The sequence below is a fragment of the Globicephala melas genome, chromosome 11 (assembly GCF_963455315.2).
Source record: "Globicephala melas chromosome 11, mGloMel1.2, whole genome shotgun sequence".
Taxonomy (NCBI): domain Eukaryota; kingdom Metazoa; phylum Chordata; class Mammalia; order Artiodactyla; family Delphinidae; genus Globicephala; species Globicephala melas.
In genome coordinates, this window is record NC_083324.2 from 74,181,081 (window position 1) to 74,202,629 (window position 21,549).

Sequence of the window (21,549 nt, forward strand, 5' to 3'; positions counted from 1 at the left end):
AGATACAAGGTCAACACACAAAAATCAACTATATTCCTACAGACAAGTAATGTACAATGGAAAATCAAAGTTTTTAAAAATGCCATTTACAGGGCTTTCCTGGTGGGGCAGTGGTTGGGAATCCGCCTGCCAATGCAGGGGACACGGGTTCAAACCCTGGTCCGGGAGGGTCCCACATGCCGCAGAGCAACCCAGCCTGTGTGCCACAACTACTGAGCCTGCGCTCTAGAGCCCACGAGCCACAACTATTGAGCCCGTGTGCCGCAACTACTGAAGCCCGTGCGCCTAGAGCCCGTGCTCTGCAACAAGAGAAGCCACCGCGATGAGAAGCCTGCGCACCGCAACGGAGAGTAGCCCCCGCTCGCCACAGCTAGAGAAAGCCCACGCACAGCAACGAAGACCCAACACAGTCAAATAGAAAATAAATAAATAAAAAGAAAAGCCCACTTTATTAAAATAAATAAAAGAATAAAAATTAAAAATACCATTTCCAAAAGCTCCAGAATAACAGAAATACTTAGGTATTAATCTAACAAAACTTGTATAGTATCTGTTTGCTTAAAATAACAATCAAAATACCCACTTATTTGTCAAATAACTACTCTGCATTTCAGCTAATTTCCTACTACCCAGAATATAATAAGGCTTACTAAAAGTTCAATAACAATTATAGTAATATTCAAAGTAATAAACACATTGCTCTACTTAATTGCACCGAGTTGTTTGACTATTTCCTCTCAATACAGAATATATATATTCTTTTGCTACATATATAAATTTATATATATTTAAATTTACAAATATTTAAATATATATTCTCTTATAGTCATAGTTTTAAAGTAATTGATAATTTGATTATTTAAAAGCAAAAACTGTTAAAATCTCGCTGAAACTAAATGCTACAATCTACATAAGATCAGTTAAACTATGTTTTTTTTTGGATTTAGCAAGTTGCAACTTGTATCAAATTTGGATTTTTTTGTCTCTTTTGAATTCTATTACTACAAAATTTTCTTGATTTTAATCCAAGCACTCTTAAGCCGTGGGGGAAAAAAAGCTAACAAGAGCGGAGGGCTGACTAATTATAATCTATCTGGATAATTTAGGTCCCAAATCATTCCTTTAAAAAATAACGTTTTTTGTTCTGCCTGAATGATTCACCAAATATTGAACTGAACGTTTGCCACATGCACGTACCTTTCATGGTGCACTTGAGAATATTCTCCTACTTTGCCCATAGAGAGGACCTCACTCAGTCACTAATTCCTAATATCAGTTTCTATTACCCATGGCATTCCTGCTATCTGTTCCGGTATCTGTGATCTGTGGTCTGAACTGTCTTCCAGTTATCCTAAAGGACTTCCCTCACACACTCAATTCCTCAACCTATTCCAACTCAGGAATACTCATTGGTTGGTTCAGCAGAGGAAATACTATCCGACCCTCCTGCCCGATTGAAATAGGATTATACTAATTCTGATATAGAATCACATAGCCAAAATGATTATGAAAGGCTTATGTTTTAGCTAAAACAGTTGCCAACAGATAGATATCTATATTAACAAACTGGTGCTGCACAACTCTTATTAGTAACCTATTCTAGGGTCACAGAGTACTTCATGGAACTTAAGAAATTATCTAATAATAAATGGGCAAAATAGCTACTTTTTTTCCCCAGAAGGTTCATTATTTTAAAACAAAACCATTGCTCACCAAAATTTTAACTGGCTTCAGCACTTTTCTGGTAATGACACCAGGGGCTCTTAAACGAATGGTTTCCAAAATACACCATTTAATTAGAGGGAGTTTCTTCAAGTCATCCTCAGACACTTTAATCTTGTCTTTACCTGGAAAGAGAATTTTTAAAAAAAAGGTGGACTTAAAGAGGCCAGAAAATGATTTTATGTAAGCTATATAAGTTAAATACTGTCTCTGATATCAGGTGTTAATATTATTATTACTTTTGCATACCAAGTTTAGTAAGTTATTGACTCTTTTCATCATTTTCTTCTTACCAAGATAAAATGTATGGCATATAAAACTAAACCAATGTTGATTACTGTAATGTAATGGATTGGTATCCAACCTTGGTTCTCACAGTCCTGTGGCTATCAGATGACTAAGAGAGTCCCTGTCAGGAAGATGTTCAATTTTTACTCATTTCATTGTTTCTTGTCCAAATTCTCATTCCACTTAAGGAAAGAGCAATAAAACATCGGCGTCAAAAGTACGAAGTAAGAGATCTGAGAAGCCACCTGACTTACTACTTCTATCTCTTCCCTGCTGATTTGTTTTTGGTTTTGCTTTTGCTTTTTAATCATACATTTCAGAAAGCCCAAAAAGAATATTAGGAAAGGGGTGACGGGACACATGTATTTCATCTGGAATGATGAGCTCTCTAAACACAGGTACATCAAACATTCCTACTGTAAGTTGCATACCTTAGCTAATATTTAGATTGAAGTCACGTGGAAAAGGATTGCGGTTGCTCTTTCTATGGACCAACATACGGTCAGGGCCTTCAGCCAAATGAGACAGTTTAATTAGTGATATTTCAAGTAAAATGTTTACATTTTGAAAATTAAACAACTCAGCTTTCGATTTTGACAGTATTTGCTTAATAAAAGTCAACAACATGGTCAGTTTAAGTCAACGTTCACATTTTCCCCCCAGCTGTACTGGGCATGAGTGGATGAGAATGGAATGTGGGTCTCCAGCCACATTTCTCTTTGACTCTGGATAAGGCTTGTCCTAAAGCCAGCCCATCCTGCAGAAGAGGGTTGGGTGGGTGCTGCCTGGGAAACCTCTGTCAGTACAGGTGGAATTCCTGAGGCGTCAGAAGCAAATGTTTCTCGTTAGTGGAGTCTGGGAACTCGGGTTTTTGAGGTCTGGGTCTATTAATTCCCATAGGGGCGTCTATACACTCCATTAAACTTGACAGATTTTTGAGCACTGAGCAAGAGGCAGGAGTTGAGTCAGGCTCCACCAGGGTTACAACAATGAAGGCATTCTCGCAATACACTCAGTCTAGGAGGTGAGAAATGAACACACAGTTAACAGGTACACCATGCAGGCGAGGAAACCGTTCTATGAGATATAAAATATTTGAAGATACTTAAAAGCAGGGAAGGTATTGAAATGCAGGATAACAAATTTTAGAAGACAACTTAAAAATGTATGAGGGGACCTGAGTTTCTTTTAGAGCGTACTTGAGTGAAAAAAAAAAAAGAAAAAGAAGACCATTGTCTACATGGCAGGTGACCGACAACCTACTAGAAAACTAAGGAAAACTCTCCAAGGGAGAAATGGCAGATGGGACTTTTAAGAACAGAAAATTCAACTTTAAGTCATATACTCAATTTTAAGTTGTTTCTGGCTACTGTGTAATGTTCCCTTTCCTTGTCCTATATTTTTTAATATTTTAATAAAGTCAGCTAACACATACCTTAAGTTAACACTTGGGGAAATAAAGATCTGGGTATGTCCAGGAAGCAATGCAGTATGGAAAAGAGGCAGAACTGCAGAAGAGAAAAGAGCAGAAGTGGAGAAATCAGGAAATGCGAGACTGGAAGTCAAGAGAAACTCCGAGAGGCACAGGCCTCCACTTCTGGCCGCCTCCATCACTTCTCCCTCCAAAGATCCCTAGAACTCTGGGAGGGAGTTCAGACCACTTTCAGCTTTATCTTGGAAACCAAGGTGACCCCAGCAAATGAGGGCCCTTGCCAAATGGACATTACAAATAAATGAGCAGTAACCTACACTTCACATTCTAAATCTTACTTTAAAAAAGGTTTTTCTCTTTAAAAATCTATTTAGAGCATCTACATTAGACAAATTCACCAAACAATCCCTCTACTTACTTTTTGTATTTTACTTTACTGAAGCTGTAGGATACAGAAAATAAATATTTCTCTAATTGATCATGGATAAATGACTACCATGGGTCAGATTTTGTGTTTGAAATCAGATCTGTGTGACTCCAAAGTGACCAACCTATTATGAGACAGGCCTAATTCTGGCCTTGAAAAAGTTTGGACTCTGGTAATAGTGAAGTTTCTGACTTTCTTTTGGAGAAAAAGTTTTTTATGAATTATTCTGAGGAGACGAATTGAATTATAAAGTTCAAAAAAATGTTTTGTATTATACAATAAACAAAAGCTTGTTCTGAGTTGAAAACAAAATCCATTAGGACCTACAAATGTAGAAGAGATGTAGACTACACTTGGAAAATAAATGTTTTGAAAAAATATTTTTAGTTTCTCAAGTCCCAGTGTGATGTAGGGAAAATAAGGTAGTATTCTCAGACTAGACAAAGAAAAAGATGTTGTTTTCAAACAACATCTTTAGGTTAAAGACCTTTCTTATTATAACTCTTAGAAATGGCTCTGTACCCATACTGTACATATTTCAATGCACATCTGTGGTTTGTTCTTCCAGTGTTTTGACTCTAAAATTAGGAGGCTCCACTTGGAAGAATGCCAAGGTAATCATCAAAAGGGCTAGGGCCTAATGGAGATGGGGACCAGTACAAAAGGCAGCCAGGGAAGAAACTATGGGTGATTTGGGGTAAAATTCAGAAGCCATCTGTTTAATTCTTGGCACAAATGCAATAAAAGTCAAACCGGGGGCTTCCCTGGTGGCGCGGTGATTGAGAGTCTGCCTGCCGATGCAGGGGACACGGGTTCGTGCCCCAGTCGGGGAAGATCCCACATGCCGCGGAGCGACTGGGCCCGTGAGCAATGGCCGCTGAGGCTGTGCGTCCGGAGCCTGTGCTCCACAACGGGAGAGGTCACAACAGTGAGAGGCCTGCGTACCATAAAAAAAAAAAAAAGTCAAACCAAATCATAGGATATTTGAAACCAAATAAAAGAAAGGATGAGTCTTGAGTTCAGAAATAGCAAAGAATGTTTCTAAAATATTCTGTATAGTTTTGGGTTTCCGCAGGTATGATGACAAGCATGTTAGAACACAGTAACTGTAATTTATATTTGTTAAGGATATATAATAGATTAAAATTCTACTACTTCAACCATTTATTCACTCAATATATATTTGCTTCATATCTGTTACATGTTAGCCCAAGCATAGGTGCTGTAAGAGATAGGAAGAGAATAATACTAATTTATTGACCATCTAATGTCACCAATATGTTGGACCACTTCATTTATTCCTCATCACAATCTGCCGACTATCAAGTTATCATGTGTCCAAGGAGAAGCTTGAAAGTGTCAGAGCAGCCTTCAAACCTATGTCTGTCTACACTAAAAGCCCTTACCCTTGCTCCCTGGGTCCCAGCACCTCCCCTAAGAGGAGAAACGAATAAGAAAGACACAGTCACTGTTTTAAAGGAGCTTGGACATAAGGACACAAAATAATATCTGGATACAAATAACTATAAAAGTTTCATAAGAGAGGATCTGAGTCTCAGTGGCATTCATTCCCTCTTGCCTAGGGCTGGAGTTTCAGCTAAGCCTGGAAGGATGAGTAGCACTCACCCAGGCAGAGAGAAAAGTAACTTAAATTCCAAAATTAATTATAAAAATATGATTTCTTGGACCTAAAGAAAAAAGGAACATGAATCAAACAGGATCATTAAAGCAGGTCCTTTGTTGAGAGATGACTCCTCTGTCTTCTTCATATTTCAAGCTCCCTCCCCTTCACACACACACACACACATTTATTCAATAAATAAATACATAAAATACAAAAATTCTGTTCCTATAGTCCTGAAGTAACACTATATCAAGATTTAACTAATCATTTTGGGAAAATAACCCATGTTTTGCGAAAAAAAAGGAGAATGACAGGCATTTGCCGAGTCATTCATACCTTTGGAGACATAATTCTGAGGAGACTGAATCAGAAGGTGGGGATGAACATTGAGGAGGCCCTGTGCTTCCCCACAAATGAAAGACAGGTGTATGTCTACCAAGGGACACACAGAGAAGTGAAGCAAAGAACATACTCCACTGAAATGTAAAGAGTGCATCCCTACACATTCTACCACCTGTTTCTTTACTTTTGAAAGCAGGGATTCTCAGTTCTGTTTGCTGTTCTATACCGTGAAGTTGTCTTCCTTCACAGACGTTGTCTTTCATATTCACAGAACAGCTTATTTAAAATGTTTAAAATTAAGGTGTGTGCAAAAGGTCATAGTACACATGAAGGACGGTGAACTGGGATAAAAAAAGCATGAGATAAAGGCTGAAAAATAAAGAATCTGATGTAATAACCTTAAGCAATGATTCCTACCAAAATTTGGTCATGAAATTTGCTTTACAAATTTTATAATAATTTTGCTAAAAAGCAATATCAAATAACAAAAGTTGGTGTTTATACTGTTATTTGGGGAAATGATATAACAGCTTTGAAAAAATCCAGCATTTCTATGATTTCTCTTAAAAGGCAATGAAGCAGAGACATCAATTGCTGACAGAGAATAACAGTAGGAAGCTAGTTTTCTGGCATATTTTCTCAAGCAGAGACCTCAAGATAAGCTCCTGAAAAAAAAAAGTCAGTTTTTAGAGAACAGAGACAGCAATAAACTCCTTTCTGCAATATTCTTTTAAATGTGAAAAGAAATATTGTGAAACTTTTAAGATTCTCTCTTTGTCTTTAAATTTTGACATTTTAATTATAATGTGTCTTGGTGTGGGTGTCTTTGGTTCATATTGTTTGGAACTCTCTCTGCTTCCTGGACTTATCTGTCTGTTCCCTTCACCAGGTTAGGGAAGTTTTCAGCCATTATTTCTTCAAATATGTTTTCTGTCCCTTTCTCTCTCTCTTCTCCTCTGTGACCCCTATAATGTAAATGTCAGTATGCTTGTAGTTGTCCCAGAGATCTCTTAAGCTATCCTCATTGGTTTTTTTTTTGTTTTTTTTTTTAAGATGTTGCTGTGTTGGGTCTTCGTTTCTGTGCGAGGGCTTTCTCTAGTTGTGGCAAGCGGGGACCACTCTTCATCGCGGTGTGCGGGCCTCTCACTATTGCGGCCTCTCTTGTTGCGGAGCACAGGCTCCAGACGCGCAGGCTCAGTAGTTGTGGCTCACGGGCCTAGTTGCTCCGTGGCACGTGGGATCCTCCCAGAGCAGGGCTCGAACCCGTGTCCCCTGCATTAGCAGGCAGATTCTCAACCACTGTGCCACCAGGGAAGCCTTCCTCATTGGTGTTTATTCTTTTTGCTTTTCTGATTGGGTGATTTCCACTACCCTGTCTTCCAGATTGCTGATCCATTCTTCTGCATCCTCTAATCTGCTGCTGATTCCCTCTAGTGTATGTTCTATTTCAGTTATTGTATTCTTCAGTTCTGATTGGGTCTTTTTTCATATCTTCTATTTGCCTTTTCAAGTTTTCACTGAGTTCATCCATTCTTCTCCCAACTTTGGTGAACATTTTTATGACTATAATTTTGAACTCTTTATCTGGTAAATTGCTATCTTTGTTTCATTTAGTTCTTTTTCTGAGGTTTTTATCTTTTTCTTTTGTTTGGAAGATATTCCTTTATCTTTTCAATTGCCTAACCCTCTGTGTCTATTCCTATGCATTAAGTAGATCAGCTATATCTCCTGTTCTTGAAACAGCAGGCTTATGTATAAGGTGTTCTGTGGGGCACAGGGGTGCAATCCCTCTTGGCCACTAGAGCCAGGTGCTCCTGGGATGTCCCACATGTGTGCTGTGTGCATCCTCCTGTGTGGTTGGATTGCACCTGTGCCCTGGCTGGCTGTGTGGCTCTGCTGTGACTGCTGTGGGTTCATGGCATGCAGGGTGCCCCCCCGCCCCCCAGAGGTGGAGCCACGTTGTACAGTTGCCGGGGGCCAGCTGAGGCCACTTGCCAGGTGGGGCAGGGGCCGCTTTGAAGGGGCTGGCTGGGGAGGGTGGGATGGGCAGGGTGGGTCCTTAGGAGAACGCTGGCGTGGGGCACATGGTGTTAGCTAGTTGATGGAGAGTGACAGAAATGTTGCCTGCCAGTACTGGGCCAGATGGTGGAAGGAGAGGTTAAAAAAAAAAAAAAATGGCATTGGCCAGTGCCTTCAACCCTGGAGAAAATTCCACCAGATCCCTACCCCTCCAGCACTCACCCCCAAATTGTTCAGGGAAGCTCCTGCAGCATATGACCCAGGTACCCCTCACATTCTCCTGCCTCTGTGCTGGTACTCAGAGTAAGTGAGTTTGTGTGTGCACCCTTTAAGAGCAGAGTCTCAGTTTCCCATAGCCCTCCAGCTCTCCCAAATGTAAACCCCACTGGTCTTCAAAGCCAGATGTTATGGGAGCTCATCTTCCCTATGCAGGTCCCCAAGCTGAGGATCCCCACATGGGCTTGGACCCCCTCACTGTGAAGCGGGCACCTCTGCAGTTGTGCTATCCCTCCCACATGTGGGTCACCACACTGGGGGTATGGGTTCTGTCTAGACTGCATCTTTGACCCTCCTACCCATCTTGACATGGCATTCTGTTTACATTCTTAGTTGTAGAAAATCTGTTCTGCTAGTCTTCAGGTCATTCTCAGAGATAATCATTCTACTTGTAGTTGTGGTTTTGGTGTGTCCCTGGGAGGAGGTGAGCTCAGGATCTTCCTACTCTGCCATATTAATCTGGAACCCCTAAATGTTTCTTTGATAGAGAAAAATGGTGTACACTTTGGGTTTTATTCCTTACAAAATACTAACTTCCTTTATTACTATGCATGTCCATTACTGTACACGTCCACTACTGAACATGTAGTGTGAGACAAAATTCTGTAAGAAAGATATTAAGTTAAATTTATTTTTAAAAAATCAAGAGAAAGAAGATGAGAGGAGATGAAAGATTATGAAGTACATGCTAGGCTGTGGAGTTACATGCTTTTTAGTTCTCAGTCGTTCCCTATAAACTGACTATAAATATAGTTTCCCAGATGACTGCAGGCTTCTAGAATATTAACTCATTGCAAATGTTGACAGTTTAGAAACTTTTGCCTCAAGAATATGAAACAAAATAGAAAAGTGACTTTTTTCCTGTAATTTTTTTTTTACCTTTGAAAGAAAAGATTCTGAATTTGCTTTTTTTGGCAAAAGGGAAGCAAATAAGGGCCATGTTGATCAATTATTTGTCCTGTGCCAGTCATGTACTCTTTTGTTATAGCAACTTATATAATAAGTTTTACTATCTGGTAGGGCAAATATGGCCTCACCTATCTACACTTCGATTAATCTTGATTTCTAATCACACTTATTCTTCAAAAAAAATATTTAAGTCATTTCATTAATTTCCTCCCCACCAAAACCATTGGAATATTCCTTATAATTAATTAAATATATATTAATTTGAAAGTGGTTGGCATTTTCATGATATTAAGCCTTCCCGTATAGGAACATGATATGGCTTTTTCTTTATTTAGATTGTTTTTTAAAAATATGTATATATATATATATTTTTTTTTTTTTTTTTGCAGTACGCGGGCCTCTCACTGCTGTGGCCTCTCCTCTTGCGGAGCACAGGCTCCGGACATGCAGGCTCAGCAGCCATGGCTCATGGGCCCAGCCGCTCCATGGCATGTGGGATCCTCCCGGACCAGGGCACGAACCTGTGTCCCCTGCATCGGCAGGCGGACTCTCAACCACTGCGCCACCAGGGAAGCCCTAAAAATATGTATATTTTTAAATGCTATAGTTTCCTCCCTCTAGGTCCTGTCCTCAACCTGTCCCCAGTGTCTTTATGTAAGAGAAATACCAGTTAAATAAACAGGAAGGACAGATGGAAAGTGGAAAGGAAGACTTAAAAACAGCTTAAGGTATTTGTGTTGGATACAGACTGGGAAAAGCAGAGAATAAGTCTAGAGACTGTCCATGGACAGTGAATACGGGTATTAGGGCTTTAGGGACTGTAGCTGGAGCCTGGCAGGTCGCAGCTCCTTCAATTCTCCCTCTCTAGTCACCAGCTTCTTCCAAACACCTCAGTCATTTCTGAACTTCCAGCTCTGGTTCTTCAGACTTTTCCAGGGGTGGATATGACTTTTTGGCATCTTAAGGATTTAGGATGAATTTTGATGATCAGACATATATTCCTATTGTTGGGAAAAGCGGGTCTCATGCTCAGTCTTTCAGCCCCAACTCAGCTGCGGAAGGGTGGGCCTTGGGCCTGGAACACTTCCTCACCAAGAGACAAAGGGCGCACACAGCCTCTACACAGCCTGTGCCAGGTGCATCACCTTATGTGGGAATATCTTTCCTGTTTCAGGGGCAGAGAGTACTCTTCTGTCTCTGCTTAAAGTATGTGCAGAATACAGCACCTGTCCAACCCCACTGTTACATCTGCTCTCCGAGGAAAAGGGACAGGGTTCCTTCCACTGCGGTGTGAGAAGGGTGTGCAGTGGCCAATTTCCCTGCGTCGCCCACAGGGAGAGAGACATCCTGGTGATGGGGGACTGACACCCACTCCCGAAGCTGATCTTACTCTCTTTCTTCTCTATGTGAGTTTAACATTGTTGCATCCAGTGCCTGACAGCACTGTGTTTTCCTTGGCAACTCTGATACCAAGATGCAGTGAGCAGAAGTGTTTAGAGTCCTCCCCTGGGATCGATAACCAGTGCACGGCACTCTGCTTGACACCTATTGAAAATTATAAGCAATAACCTTTTGGAGGTACACTTTGATTAGCAGCTTCAGTCTGATGTTCATAACTACAGACCAAGAATGAAAGAGGCAGCTGTAACAACGAATTGAGAAAGATACCAAGGACAACAATAGTGCTCAGAACAGGTTATTAAGATGGACGGAAGACAGAGTCAAGAATCAACAGAATGACCTTCCCCACCCTTCCTTCCATCTGTCAACGCACATATAAAAATATACCAAATCCCATTCAATCATTTAGAGAAAAGATTAATGCCATTATACCAACACAACCAAATAAGATTCTCCTCTAAAAAAATAGTACCCTATGTTACTGGCAGAAATATTTCTTTCATATAGTAAAAAGAGATTATCAGTTCCTCTCCTACTAGAATATAAAATGAAGCCTGCTTCATAATTATGATGGTTTTTCTCAAGGAATAAAGGCCATAGTCCAATTTATAATAAATAAAAGGTAGAGATATTGATGCAAAAAGACAACAATGGGTAACCAGTAACAGGTAAAATCAATTTAGATCTAGAAATACCCTTTCTTTATAAACTCTGCATAATAATTCTAAATTTTTGGATTGCGTTCTCTGGAGAGATGTTGACCTGGCTTGAATACCTTTATCTCATTATTTTCTAAGGAGGGCAAAAGATTATCTAAATGCCTGAATAATTCTCCAACAGAACACTCAGAGAAAAGAACTGTGTCTGAATGAAAAATGTAGAGAATGAGCAAAGCAGATTAACTGTGCTACACTGGGGTGAGATAGTGAAAGACTTAATAAAATGAGAACTTCCAGAGCAGGACCGATCTCTGAGCTTGTAAATATTCTACAGCTATCAGAGGTATCTCCTTCCACCTGCTGAAGCCAGGCGATAAATGAAGGCAGAATGACTTCACACAAAATCTCCTGGGTCACGGTGTCACAAGACACACCTCAGGTATTATACAGGCAGAAAATAATGGAAGGAATGTAGCCTCCTGGGAAACCTCTCGGGGCCAGATATCAACCACCCAAGTTTCACCCTTGTCTTTGTGCCTGGATTAGCGGATTGGAAAGTAACCAGTTGTGAGCTCCAAGGTGACACCATCTTGGTCATTAAGGCCAAGGGGAAAAGAAGACAAGAAAATTATATACTTGGAGTGGGTTTCCAATGAAATCTCCTGCATTTATAAACACTTTCTTAGGTAATCTACATAGATTCTGCAAGGTCAATGGATGAGAAGTAGTTTGTGAAAAGCTCTGGCATCATTTAATGTCTTCTGAGATTATTCCAGGATTTTTAAAATCTGGGCTAGCAGAGGAAAATGAGGCTATGTAAGAAATTTCCTGTATCGTATGCCAAAGCCTCCAAAATCTCCAGATTAGGTTCATGTTGTCCGGCTAGCAATGGGAACGGAGAGAATTTTTTTAAATAAAATAACTTTTCTCCATTCATAACTCCATTGTAGTGGCCTTGGCTCTGCTACTGATCTCTTTCTTCAGTATTTTGGTCGATATGTGGCATAAGGGCCAAGGCTCCATCACAGACACAACTTTGGCTAATCAGCTATCAAGCCCTGGCAGGCTGCAGAGGGGTAGCAAGAGTGAGCTTCTCAGTGAGCTGGAGGGACTCAGGTCTTTCATACGCCATGATGGAATCCTCCAAGGATGTTGCTATGGGTTTTCTAGATGGTACTGGGACACATCCAAGCGGATAAAAGTTGAATACGTTATAACATGGGTAAGAGATGACTACAGAGAAGATTTCAAGAATAAATGAAAGTGTTTAAATGCAACGAAGCAAAACTGATGAACTAATTAAAATCATGCAAACAACATGGAATTTGCCTAGAACATCATCATAGGATCTGAGCCTCATTTATCACTCTGCTAGTTTTTATGCTTGTTTATAATTATGAGCAGAGATGAAATCTTTCCTCACCAGTGCATGGTGAGTGTAGCCATTAAGTTAGTGTCACCAGGTAATAGCATCTGGTCACTTGACAGTGTTGGTCTGTCCCCAGGCGGGATTGCTGCTAAGTCAGAACACAGTGGTGTCAAGAAACGTTATTGGTTGGCTCTGAGTAAATTTTCTCTTTTATCCCAAATCACACAATTAGTGAGTGAGAGGATTGAAAGTCATGAATCAAATTTCTGACTTTTATCCAGGGAAAATTTTGTAGTGTGTCTTTTATGATCCACAAATCATGATTTTATGTAAGATAGGAATTGTTTCTATGCAGGTGCATTTCTGTTAACTAACCTGATTCCTTGTAAATTAACAGAAAAAAATTTACTAATTTTTCCCTTAAATAAATGTGCAATAAAACTGAATGGCCACTAAAAACCAAAAACAATACACACATGCAAAAAAAAAAAAACACAAAAACAAACAAGTGTGCTGTATATGCTACCCTAAATTAACACAAGAAGGTGAAAAGGGCCAAATACAACCAGTTTAAATATTTAAATGCATTTTTATTTGTTTTTGTTTGTTTTTAAGTTCGAATGACCTTCTGCTGGTGGGCAGATACTCACAGTGGGAATCCTAAATTAGAAAAGAAAATTGCTTGAAAACACAGTCTAAATAGGACCCAAATGTTAATGCCTGTGAGAATTCTGCGAGAACACAGTGAGGCCACACCTGCAGTCTCTAACTCAAACCAGCTCTTCCTCTAGATATGTGTTTTCTAACGCCTAACCATCTTCAAGTCCTTGCTCAATATCACCTTTCCAGGAAGGCCAACTCTGATCCAACTATTTAAACCTACCACTTTCCCCCCATTTCTGGCACCCTTGATCCTCCCTAATCTGCTCTGTTTTCTTTTTCACATAGCATTTATCAACATCAAATATTTTTGGAATTTACTTATGTAAACAAACAAACAAGCAAGAACAACAAACAGCAATAATAAGAAACCCTGAGCAGAGAGGAGAATCTGATTTCCAGAATTACCACATTATATTATTTTAAATGTCCAGCTTTAAATTGGACAAAATTTAAAAATTGTAAGACACATGACAAAAAATATGAAATATGACATGCAACAAGAACATATAGTCCACACAGGGAAAAAGCACTCAATAGAAACTATCCCTGAAGAAACTCAGACATTGGATTTACTAAAGAAACACTTATAAATCAGATATTTTAAATATATTCAAATAATTAATCATGTCTAAAGAACTAAATAGAGAATATCGATAAGGAGATAGAAATTATAAATAATAAAGATTGGAACAGAAATAAATGAAATAGAGAACAGAAAATCAATAGAAAAAATAAGATCAAACAAATCAATAAAATCAACTGTTAGTTCTTTGAAAACAAAATTGATAACCCGTTAGCTACACTGACCAAGAGAAAAAGAAAGAGGACATAAATTACTAAAATTAAGAACGAGGGAGATGTTTTCCTAGTGAGCTTGCAGAAATAAAGAAGATTATGGGGAAAACTGGGAACAGTTGTATGCCAACAAGTTAAATAACCTACATGAAATGGATAAACTCCTAAAAAGACACAAACTCCAAAACTGACTCAAGAAGAAATATATAGTTCTCACTTCAGCAGATTGCAAAGATACAGGGAAGATTAACATGGCCCCTGTGCAAGGATGACACTAAAATTTGTGAAGCATTCCATATTTTTCTGGTGATGTAATGTACAGCATTGTGACTATAGTTAATAATACTGTATTATATATTTGAAAGTTGGTAAGATAGTAGATCTTCAAAGTTCTCATCACAAGAAAAATATTGTAACTATGTGTGGTGATGGATGTTAACTAAATTTATTGTGGTAACCATTTCACAATATATACATATATCAAATCATTATGTTGTACATCAAAAACTAATAGGATATTGTATGTCAATTATATCTCAATTTTAAAAAAGAAGAAATAGATAATCTGGACAGACCTGTAACAAGTGGAGAGATTGAATTAATCAAAAACTTCTCAAAAAAGAAAATTTCTGGACCAGATCACTTCACTGGTGAATTCTACCATATGGTTACAGAAGAATTAACATCAATTCTTCACAAACTCTTCCAAAAAATAAAAGAGGAGGGAAATACTTCTGAAGTCATTCTATAAAGTCAAAATTATTCTGATATCAAAACCAGACAAAGATATCACAAGAAAGAAAACTATAAATCAATATATCTTATTAATATAGATGCAAAATTCCTCAACAAACTGAATCCAGCAACGTATATAAAGTCATATGTTTTATATGAATTACACACCATAACTAAAAATTTATCTCAGGAATGCAAGGGGGTTCAACACCTGAAAATCAACTAACTTAAAACATCAACATACAAAATATAATATTATACTAAGTGAAAGAAGCCAGACACAAAAGACCAAGTATTCAACAGCAGCTTTTACCCTCAGACTTATTTTATAAGGAAGTTGGGCAAAGTGTCCGGGATGGGCTCTAGCGGTGAGTATTGAGGCTAGAGAGATGCTGAGTTAGAAGTTCACTAAAAGCGTCTTCAAAGAAGGAAAAGGTAATCTTGTAATAGAAAAGGGCATTATAGGGACTTCCCTGGTGGTCCAGTTGTTAAGACTCCGTGCTCCCAATGCAGAGGGCCCAGGTTCAATCCCTGGTCAGGGAACTAGATCCTGCATGCTGGAACTAAGACCTGGTGCAGCCAAATAAATTAACTTTAAAAAAAAAAAAAAGAAAAGAAAAGAGCAAAAGAATGGGAGAAATGCCATACTCAGTCTGATTCTTATTTCATGCACTTTAATGTCCTTCCTTTGACAGGATCCTTTGTATGGGCACATGGATATCTCCCTTGATATCAACCTCCAAAGATCTGTGGCCTTCACTCACAATATCTAAATTCTTGAGCTGCTACATCTTATGCTTCAATTGATCTGAACTGCTTCTGTACAAGCAGGGAAAAAACGTTTGATCTTTTATAAACTGAAAGCACTGATATACTATAGCTAGTACACCGGTACTACTACTTGAAGGAGAATTTTTCTGTCAGAGGAGAACAATAGGTTCTAAAAGTAAACAAGAATATAGAAAAAGGGGAAAAGTTTTGTCTTCCTCCACTAGAACTGTGTTCAAGAGTTCAACATTCAAGCACAGCAGAAATTTCAATTAATGTAAGGCTTCTGTTGTGGCCTTTGGGTCAGAAAGGCTCCCCATATTACCCCAACCATCCCCATCACTACCTTTTTATTTCTTAAAGACCAGGAATTTGAAGAACCCTATGTCAGGAGCAGACTCTGCTAAGATAGAGCATGTGATGATCAAGAACACGTTCCCTTTGTCATTTGTAGACACGCAGGCAGGCACTTTTCCATTAGCTTTGTAGACGTAAGCTCCATATAGGCAGGTCACCTTCTCTTACATCCACCAGTGTATCTCCAGAATCTCACTTGTTAGCACTGTTGGTACTCAGTGATTCTAATGCTCACCGTTTCTGTGAAATACGACCTAGCATCTGGTGATTCACACTCAAGGCTCAGAGACAGTATGGCTTCAATATCCATGTTGGCCAAGCCAATTTGATTTTTGGTTTAACTCAATAAGAAGCAGTCAAAATAAATTGAAAAATCCAATATTAACGTTCAGCAATCACGAAGGAGAGGAGTGATAATTGTTCATTGGCATCACGGTCTTTTGTCTTACTGTTATATTGTGTTCTTCCAAGAAAACCAAGTCATTTATTATTTTTTTACATCAGAATATATAATTTGACATATTAAAGGGTTTAAAAAAAATCTACTCCCAAACAGGTCAATTTATGCTGAATAAACTAGTGGAAACTTCTCCATTCAAGCTTATTTCTGCTTTTTAAAACTGACGATAACGGATGAGCCCAAATCTGGACCAAAAAGGGCAAGGTAGCAATCTCTACCTGCAGTTCTAACCCACTCAACCTCTAAAAACTGTAACTTTGAAAATAATTCCTTTGGTGCTGTAGCCTTACCTGACATCCATATCCCATTAATACTGTTAAACAGTACATGGAATATGCACCACATTACTTTTATAAAATCTGGAAAACCCTGAAGTCCAAAACTATGACTTGTAGTTCAATTGAGGCAAGGGGCTAAGAGATTAGAAGAAAAACCCGGTGCGTTATACACTTATGTTTAAATAGGGAATTTAGGCAAGTCACGATCTCTGTTTCATCATTTGGAAAATAAGGGAGTTGGTCCAGGTGGCTTCTAAAATCCTTGACAGTAATTAAATTCTAGGATCCTACCTGATCAATTTATATCCTGAAGCACATAACAAATTATGTTCAATTTGGACTACTTTGAAATTCTATTAAATTATGGGCATTTAACTTTGCCCATAATGTGTGACAAGCACACATTATTAGATATCTCTTCAATAATGCAATTTAATTCAGTTTTAGTACCTGCTGTGCCAAACACAGATGATATGCCTTCCACAATGGTCCTGTGGATATTGGGATGAGAGAGGACAAATGCAAATGTCCAAAATGCAACCTTAAAAAGAAAAACATATGTCAAAACATACAACCTTCTGTGAACGTGAACAAAAGCATACATAGTATTAGCCACAAACATTTAAAAGAAACAAGGAGATATTTAAACTAAACTTAAAAGCATGTTAGTAGAGTATCTTTGAAAACAACTAGATTTTATGAACAAAAGAGATGTTACATATCTCTAAGGGGTCAAATTTATGATTTTATTCTGCCACTATAGTTTCACAATATTGTTTATATAGAGTAAACTATTTTCACTAAAAAAAATGGGAAAAGCAGGGTGTTTTATTGTACTAATATACAACATAAATTATTATATAAGCACATATTAGAAATTTAGGAGCAACAAATTATGACACTTAAGAATGTTAGTCCAAAACAAAGGCATTTTTCAAGATGTAATTCCTTGAAATATAAATAAATTAGCAAATCATATATTCTGCAAATGAAACATGGTAATTTTAAATAAGCCCCAGAAACTATACCTAAAATCTTATCAACTAAATTATGAGAGTACTTATATCAAAACTAGGGTCCTTTCATACCCTATTGAAAAAGGGTGCTTGCAAGTTTTAGGGTATTACTGAACATAGTATGTTTGCAAGTTCTCACTCTAGACCAAACAAAATTATTTCATATCTTTCCTCATTGTGGTATTATAAGATAAAATTACACTGCTAAACATCAAAGACATACAGATGGCTAACAGGCACATGAAGAGATGCTCAATATCTCTAATTACTTGAGAAATGCAAATCAAAACCACAATGAAGTATCACCTCACACCTGTCAGAATGGCTATCATCATAAAGTCTACAGATTACAAATGCTGGTGAGGGTGTGGAGAAAACGGAACTCTTGTGCACTGTTGCTGGGAATGTAAATTGGTGCAGCCACTATGGAAAACATTATGGAGGTTCCTTAAAAAACTAAAAATAGGGGGCTTCCCTGGTGGTGCAGTGGTTGAGAGTCCACCTGCCGATGCAGGGGACACGGGTTTGTGCCCCAGTCCGGGAAGGTCCCACATGCCGCGGAGCGGCTGGGCCCGTGAGCCATGGCCGCTGAGCCTGTGCGTCCGGAGCCTGTGCTCCGCAACAGGAGAGGCCACAACAGTGAGAGGCCCACGTACCGCAAAAAAAAAAAAAAAAAAAAAGCAAAACTAAAAATAGAACTACCATATGATCCAGCAATTTTATTCCTGGGTATATATCCTGAAAAAATGAAAATACTAATTCAACAAAAAATACATGTACCCCAGTGTTCACAGCAGCACTACTTATAGTAGCCAAGACACGGAAGCAACTGAAGTGTCCATCAACAGATGATTGGATTAAGAAGATGTGGTACATATATACAATGGACTATTACTCAGCCATAAAAAAGAATGAAATACTGCCATTTGCAGCAATGTGGATGGACCCAGAGAATAGTATGCTTAGTGAAATAAGTCAGACAGAAAAAGGCAAATATTGTATACCACTTACATGTGGAATCTAAAAAATAATACAAATGAATGTACATGCAAAACAGAAACAGGCTCACAGATATAGAAAACAAAATTGTGGTTAACAAAAGGAGAGAGAAGTGGGGAAGGATAAATTAGGAGTATGGGATTAACAGATACAAACTACTATGTGTAAGATAGATAAGCAACAAGGATGTACTGTACAGCATAGGAAATTATACTCATTATCTTGTAATAACCTATAATGAAGTATAAGCTGAAAAAACACTGAATCACTATGCTGTACACCTGAAACTGACACAATAGAGTAAATAAACTATACTTCAACTAAAAAAAATTAATTTTCCATTAATTCAGGTAGATATTTTTGCTTCTATTTTTAGGTTACACGTTAAAGGAAACGTATCAAATCATTAAAAGAAGATTGGGTCCCTTTCATCTGCTTTTTGTAAACACATATTGTGAAAGAAATCTCATCTTAGGAAAACCAATCCTGAAAAGACTCAGACAACACTGTGTTACTTAAGTCTTTCTGTCTCTTGTGAGGGACTGTTAAACACCTTTAAATGATCCCAATACTCCCCTCTGTGGTCAAAAGAGGAAGAACAACGGTCTGAAAGGAAGTGCTTGGACAAAGCCAAATTCAATACTACTCATTGTTTTCCCCTTTGTGACAGTAAACTGATACTGTGGGCATAAACATGGTGCTGTTTACATAAACAAAGTGAACGGGAGAACTAAGGCCTCTATCCCAAGATCCACTTTCTGTGGCATTTTCCAGATTAGGAAAGGCTTACCCTAGAGATCAACTAGTTCATTTTTACAGAGGAAACATGCTCAGACAGCTCTCTTCAACATGTCTCCCCACGTGGGCCCCTTCTATACTCTCTAGAGATGGAAGTGCTGAATTATTGGATTTAATTAATAAGCACTCCATACTCAATCCATCATTTTTTTAACTTACTTTATTGAAGCTTAGTTGATTTATAACGTGTTAATTTCTGCTCTACAGCAAAGTGATTTAGTTTTTTATATATATATATTCTTTTCCATTATGGTTTACTACAGGATACTGAATATAGTTCCCTGTGATATACAGTAGGACCTCGTTATTTAAAGACTCAAGAGTTCATGTTGGGGAAAATATATATCTTAGTGATAGTACATAGATTTTTCAGTTACACAAAAGAGGGGTTTAGAGTTTTACGTGGTTAATTAGAGTTTTAGAGATTCACTAAAATTGGGTAATACCTTATTTTAAAGCAAACTCAAGGAATTCAGTTAAACTATAAATGGTTGTGCAATGGTGTTAGTTACTGTTTGATGCCTCTTAACAGATCTCTCTTCTAAAAATCTATATTATATTCTACTTAAAATTTTTTAATTAAAAAATTACTCTTTTAAAAAGAAAAGAAAGGCATATAAAAGAGTAACCAATAAATGCTGTGGGAATTGAGAGTGAGGTGGGGAAGTCACTACTGAAAGTGTTTAGAAAGAGCTTCAGAGAAGCAGATTAAAAAGGTAAAACATCAGCTTTGAGGATTGGAAAAGTTTTCTTAAAAAGTACATTTGGCAGCCAGGAATTTCTTGGGACTTGGAAATGGTTTTCCCATAGAAATAATTTCATAAATCATGGTTAATATCTTGGGCCAGTCCACCGAAGTTCACCTAGACTCTGGTCTCATAACAGGGCTTCCTGGTGCCTTGTACCAAGCCTGTCTGAAGCCTGAGCTCTGAGTTCCATGGTCCTAGAGACAGAGCACAGAGTAGAAGAGAATGATCTAGGCACCAGGAAAGCACAGGCCCCTGGCAGGGCTTCTGGCAGCTCTCCTGGCTGCCTTGGGAGATCACAGAAGCCAGGACAGCAGTGGCCACTCCCACCCTTGGGCATTTGAGAGGTCAAGTTTTGGAAGCCAAGGCAGTTCATTATTAGTGGGCCGTTGAAAGAAATGACTGATTGAAACCATGGTGTTACTTTTTATAAGAAAAGAAAGCTAACATTTATTGAGCCAGGGACTGTTAGCCCCTTTCCACTTCTTAAAAATATAATCCTCATAGTATCCTATGAGGTAGATAACATTCATGCTATTTTACAGATAAGGACACTGAGGGTCACAGTGAAACACTTGGCCCATTGTCACCCAGCCGTGGGATCTGCCTTTGGACCTGACTCTAAAGCCAGTCCAGGGTCTCTGCCCACACACCAGCTGCCTCTTAGTGCCAACAAGAGCCAGCAAGATGGAACTTCTGCTGATCATCAGACACTTGCTTTCTGCAATTGACTTAAATTCTTTCACACCAGTGCCAGGAACAAATTCCAAAAATCTGACTCCCCGAGTCAGATCAATGAGGCTTTGTGTCCCTTTCTTCTGGGGGAGGGGGGCCTTTCTAATGAGATGTTGAAAATTAATCCTGTGACAGGAGTGGCTGTTTTGTTGCTGCTTTGGGAGTTGTTTTGATATTTGCCTTTTAATTTTGCTCTAGCTTAATCAGTTTCCAAGAAAACTGTATAAGGAAAAATCAGAGAATAATATTAGAGATACCTAAAGAAGAGGAAAGTGTTAGACTACTTTTATTTGCCCATGCCAGATGAAATACGTATTTTAGTGGCTGACACACATTTGAGCAGAGAAGCCAGAATTTCTATTTCTGCTCTGTTACCCAGTTAGTGTATAATGGGTTAAAGACAACTAGAATATCAGTACTTAGAAAGCCCTCTACAACCTTTGTAAGAGGAAGGAGAAACAAATAATACTTAACACATCTTATTTCTATTTGTTAGAAAGAAAAAAGAAAAAATGAATACCTTTATCATTATAGATAGGTTGCAAGTTCTTATTTAGTAGAAAACAAATACATAAAAAGTTTACCCTTTAATCTCTCAAATAATTTAAGTGCAGCTTAAGCGGATATGAAATCCTCCTGATGCAGCAAACTGCTGTGCATCGAACATGAAGTGCTAGACAAATCTCATGGCTGTATTCTAGTTCATAACAGCTTAAAAAAACCAGTTCAAA

General features: G+C 38.3%; 1 protein-coding gene and 1 non-coding gene across 6 annotated transcripts in view; one reads left to right on the forward strand and one right to left on the reverse strand.

Annotated features, from left to right (window-relative positions):
- CYP39A1 (cytochrome P450 family 39 subfamily A member 1) overlaps positions 1-21,549 on the reverse strand; it is a 68,029-nt gene that overhangs the window by 24,268 nt on the left and 22,212 nt on the right. For all 5 annotated transcript variants that reach the window (XR_009565750.2, XM_060307545.2, XM_060307544.2 and 2 more), the window contains 2 exons: positions 16,975-17,065; positions 1,714-1,847 (listed from right to left, as the gene is read on the reverse strand). Coding sequence is in view for 4 of the 5 variants with exons in the window: in XM_060307545.2 (XP_060163528.1) it covers positions 1,714-1,847; positions 16,975-17,065 (225 nt within the window). In the remaining variant the exon portion in view is untranslated. The remainder of the gene's footprint in view (positions 1-1,713; positions 1,848-16,974; positions 17,066-21,549) is intronic.
- LOC115860880 (U6 spliceosomal RNA) lies at positions 14,126-14,229 on the forward strand. Its single transcript, XR_004042571.1, has one exon. It is a non-coding gene; the product is annotated as a U6 spliceosomal RNA (small nuclear RNA).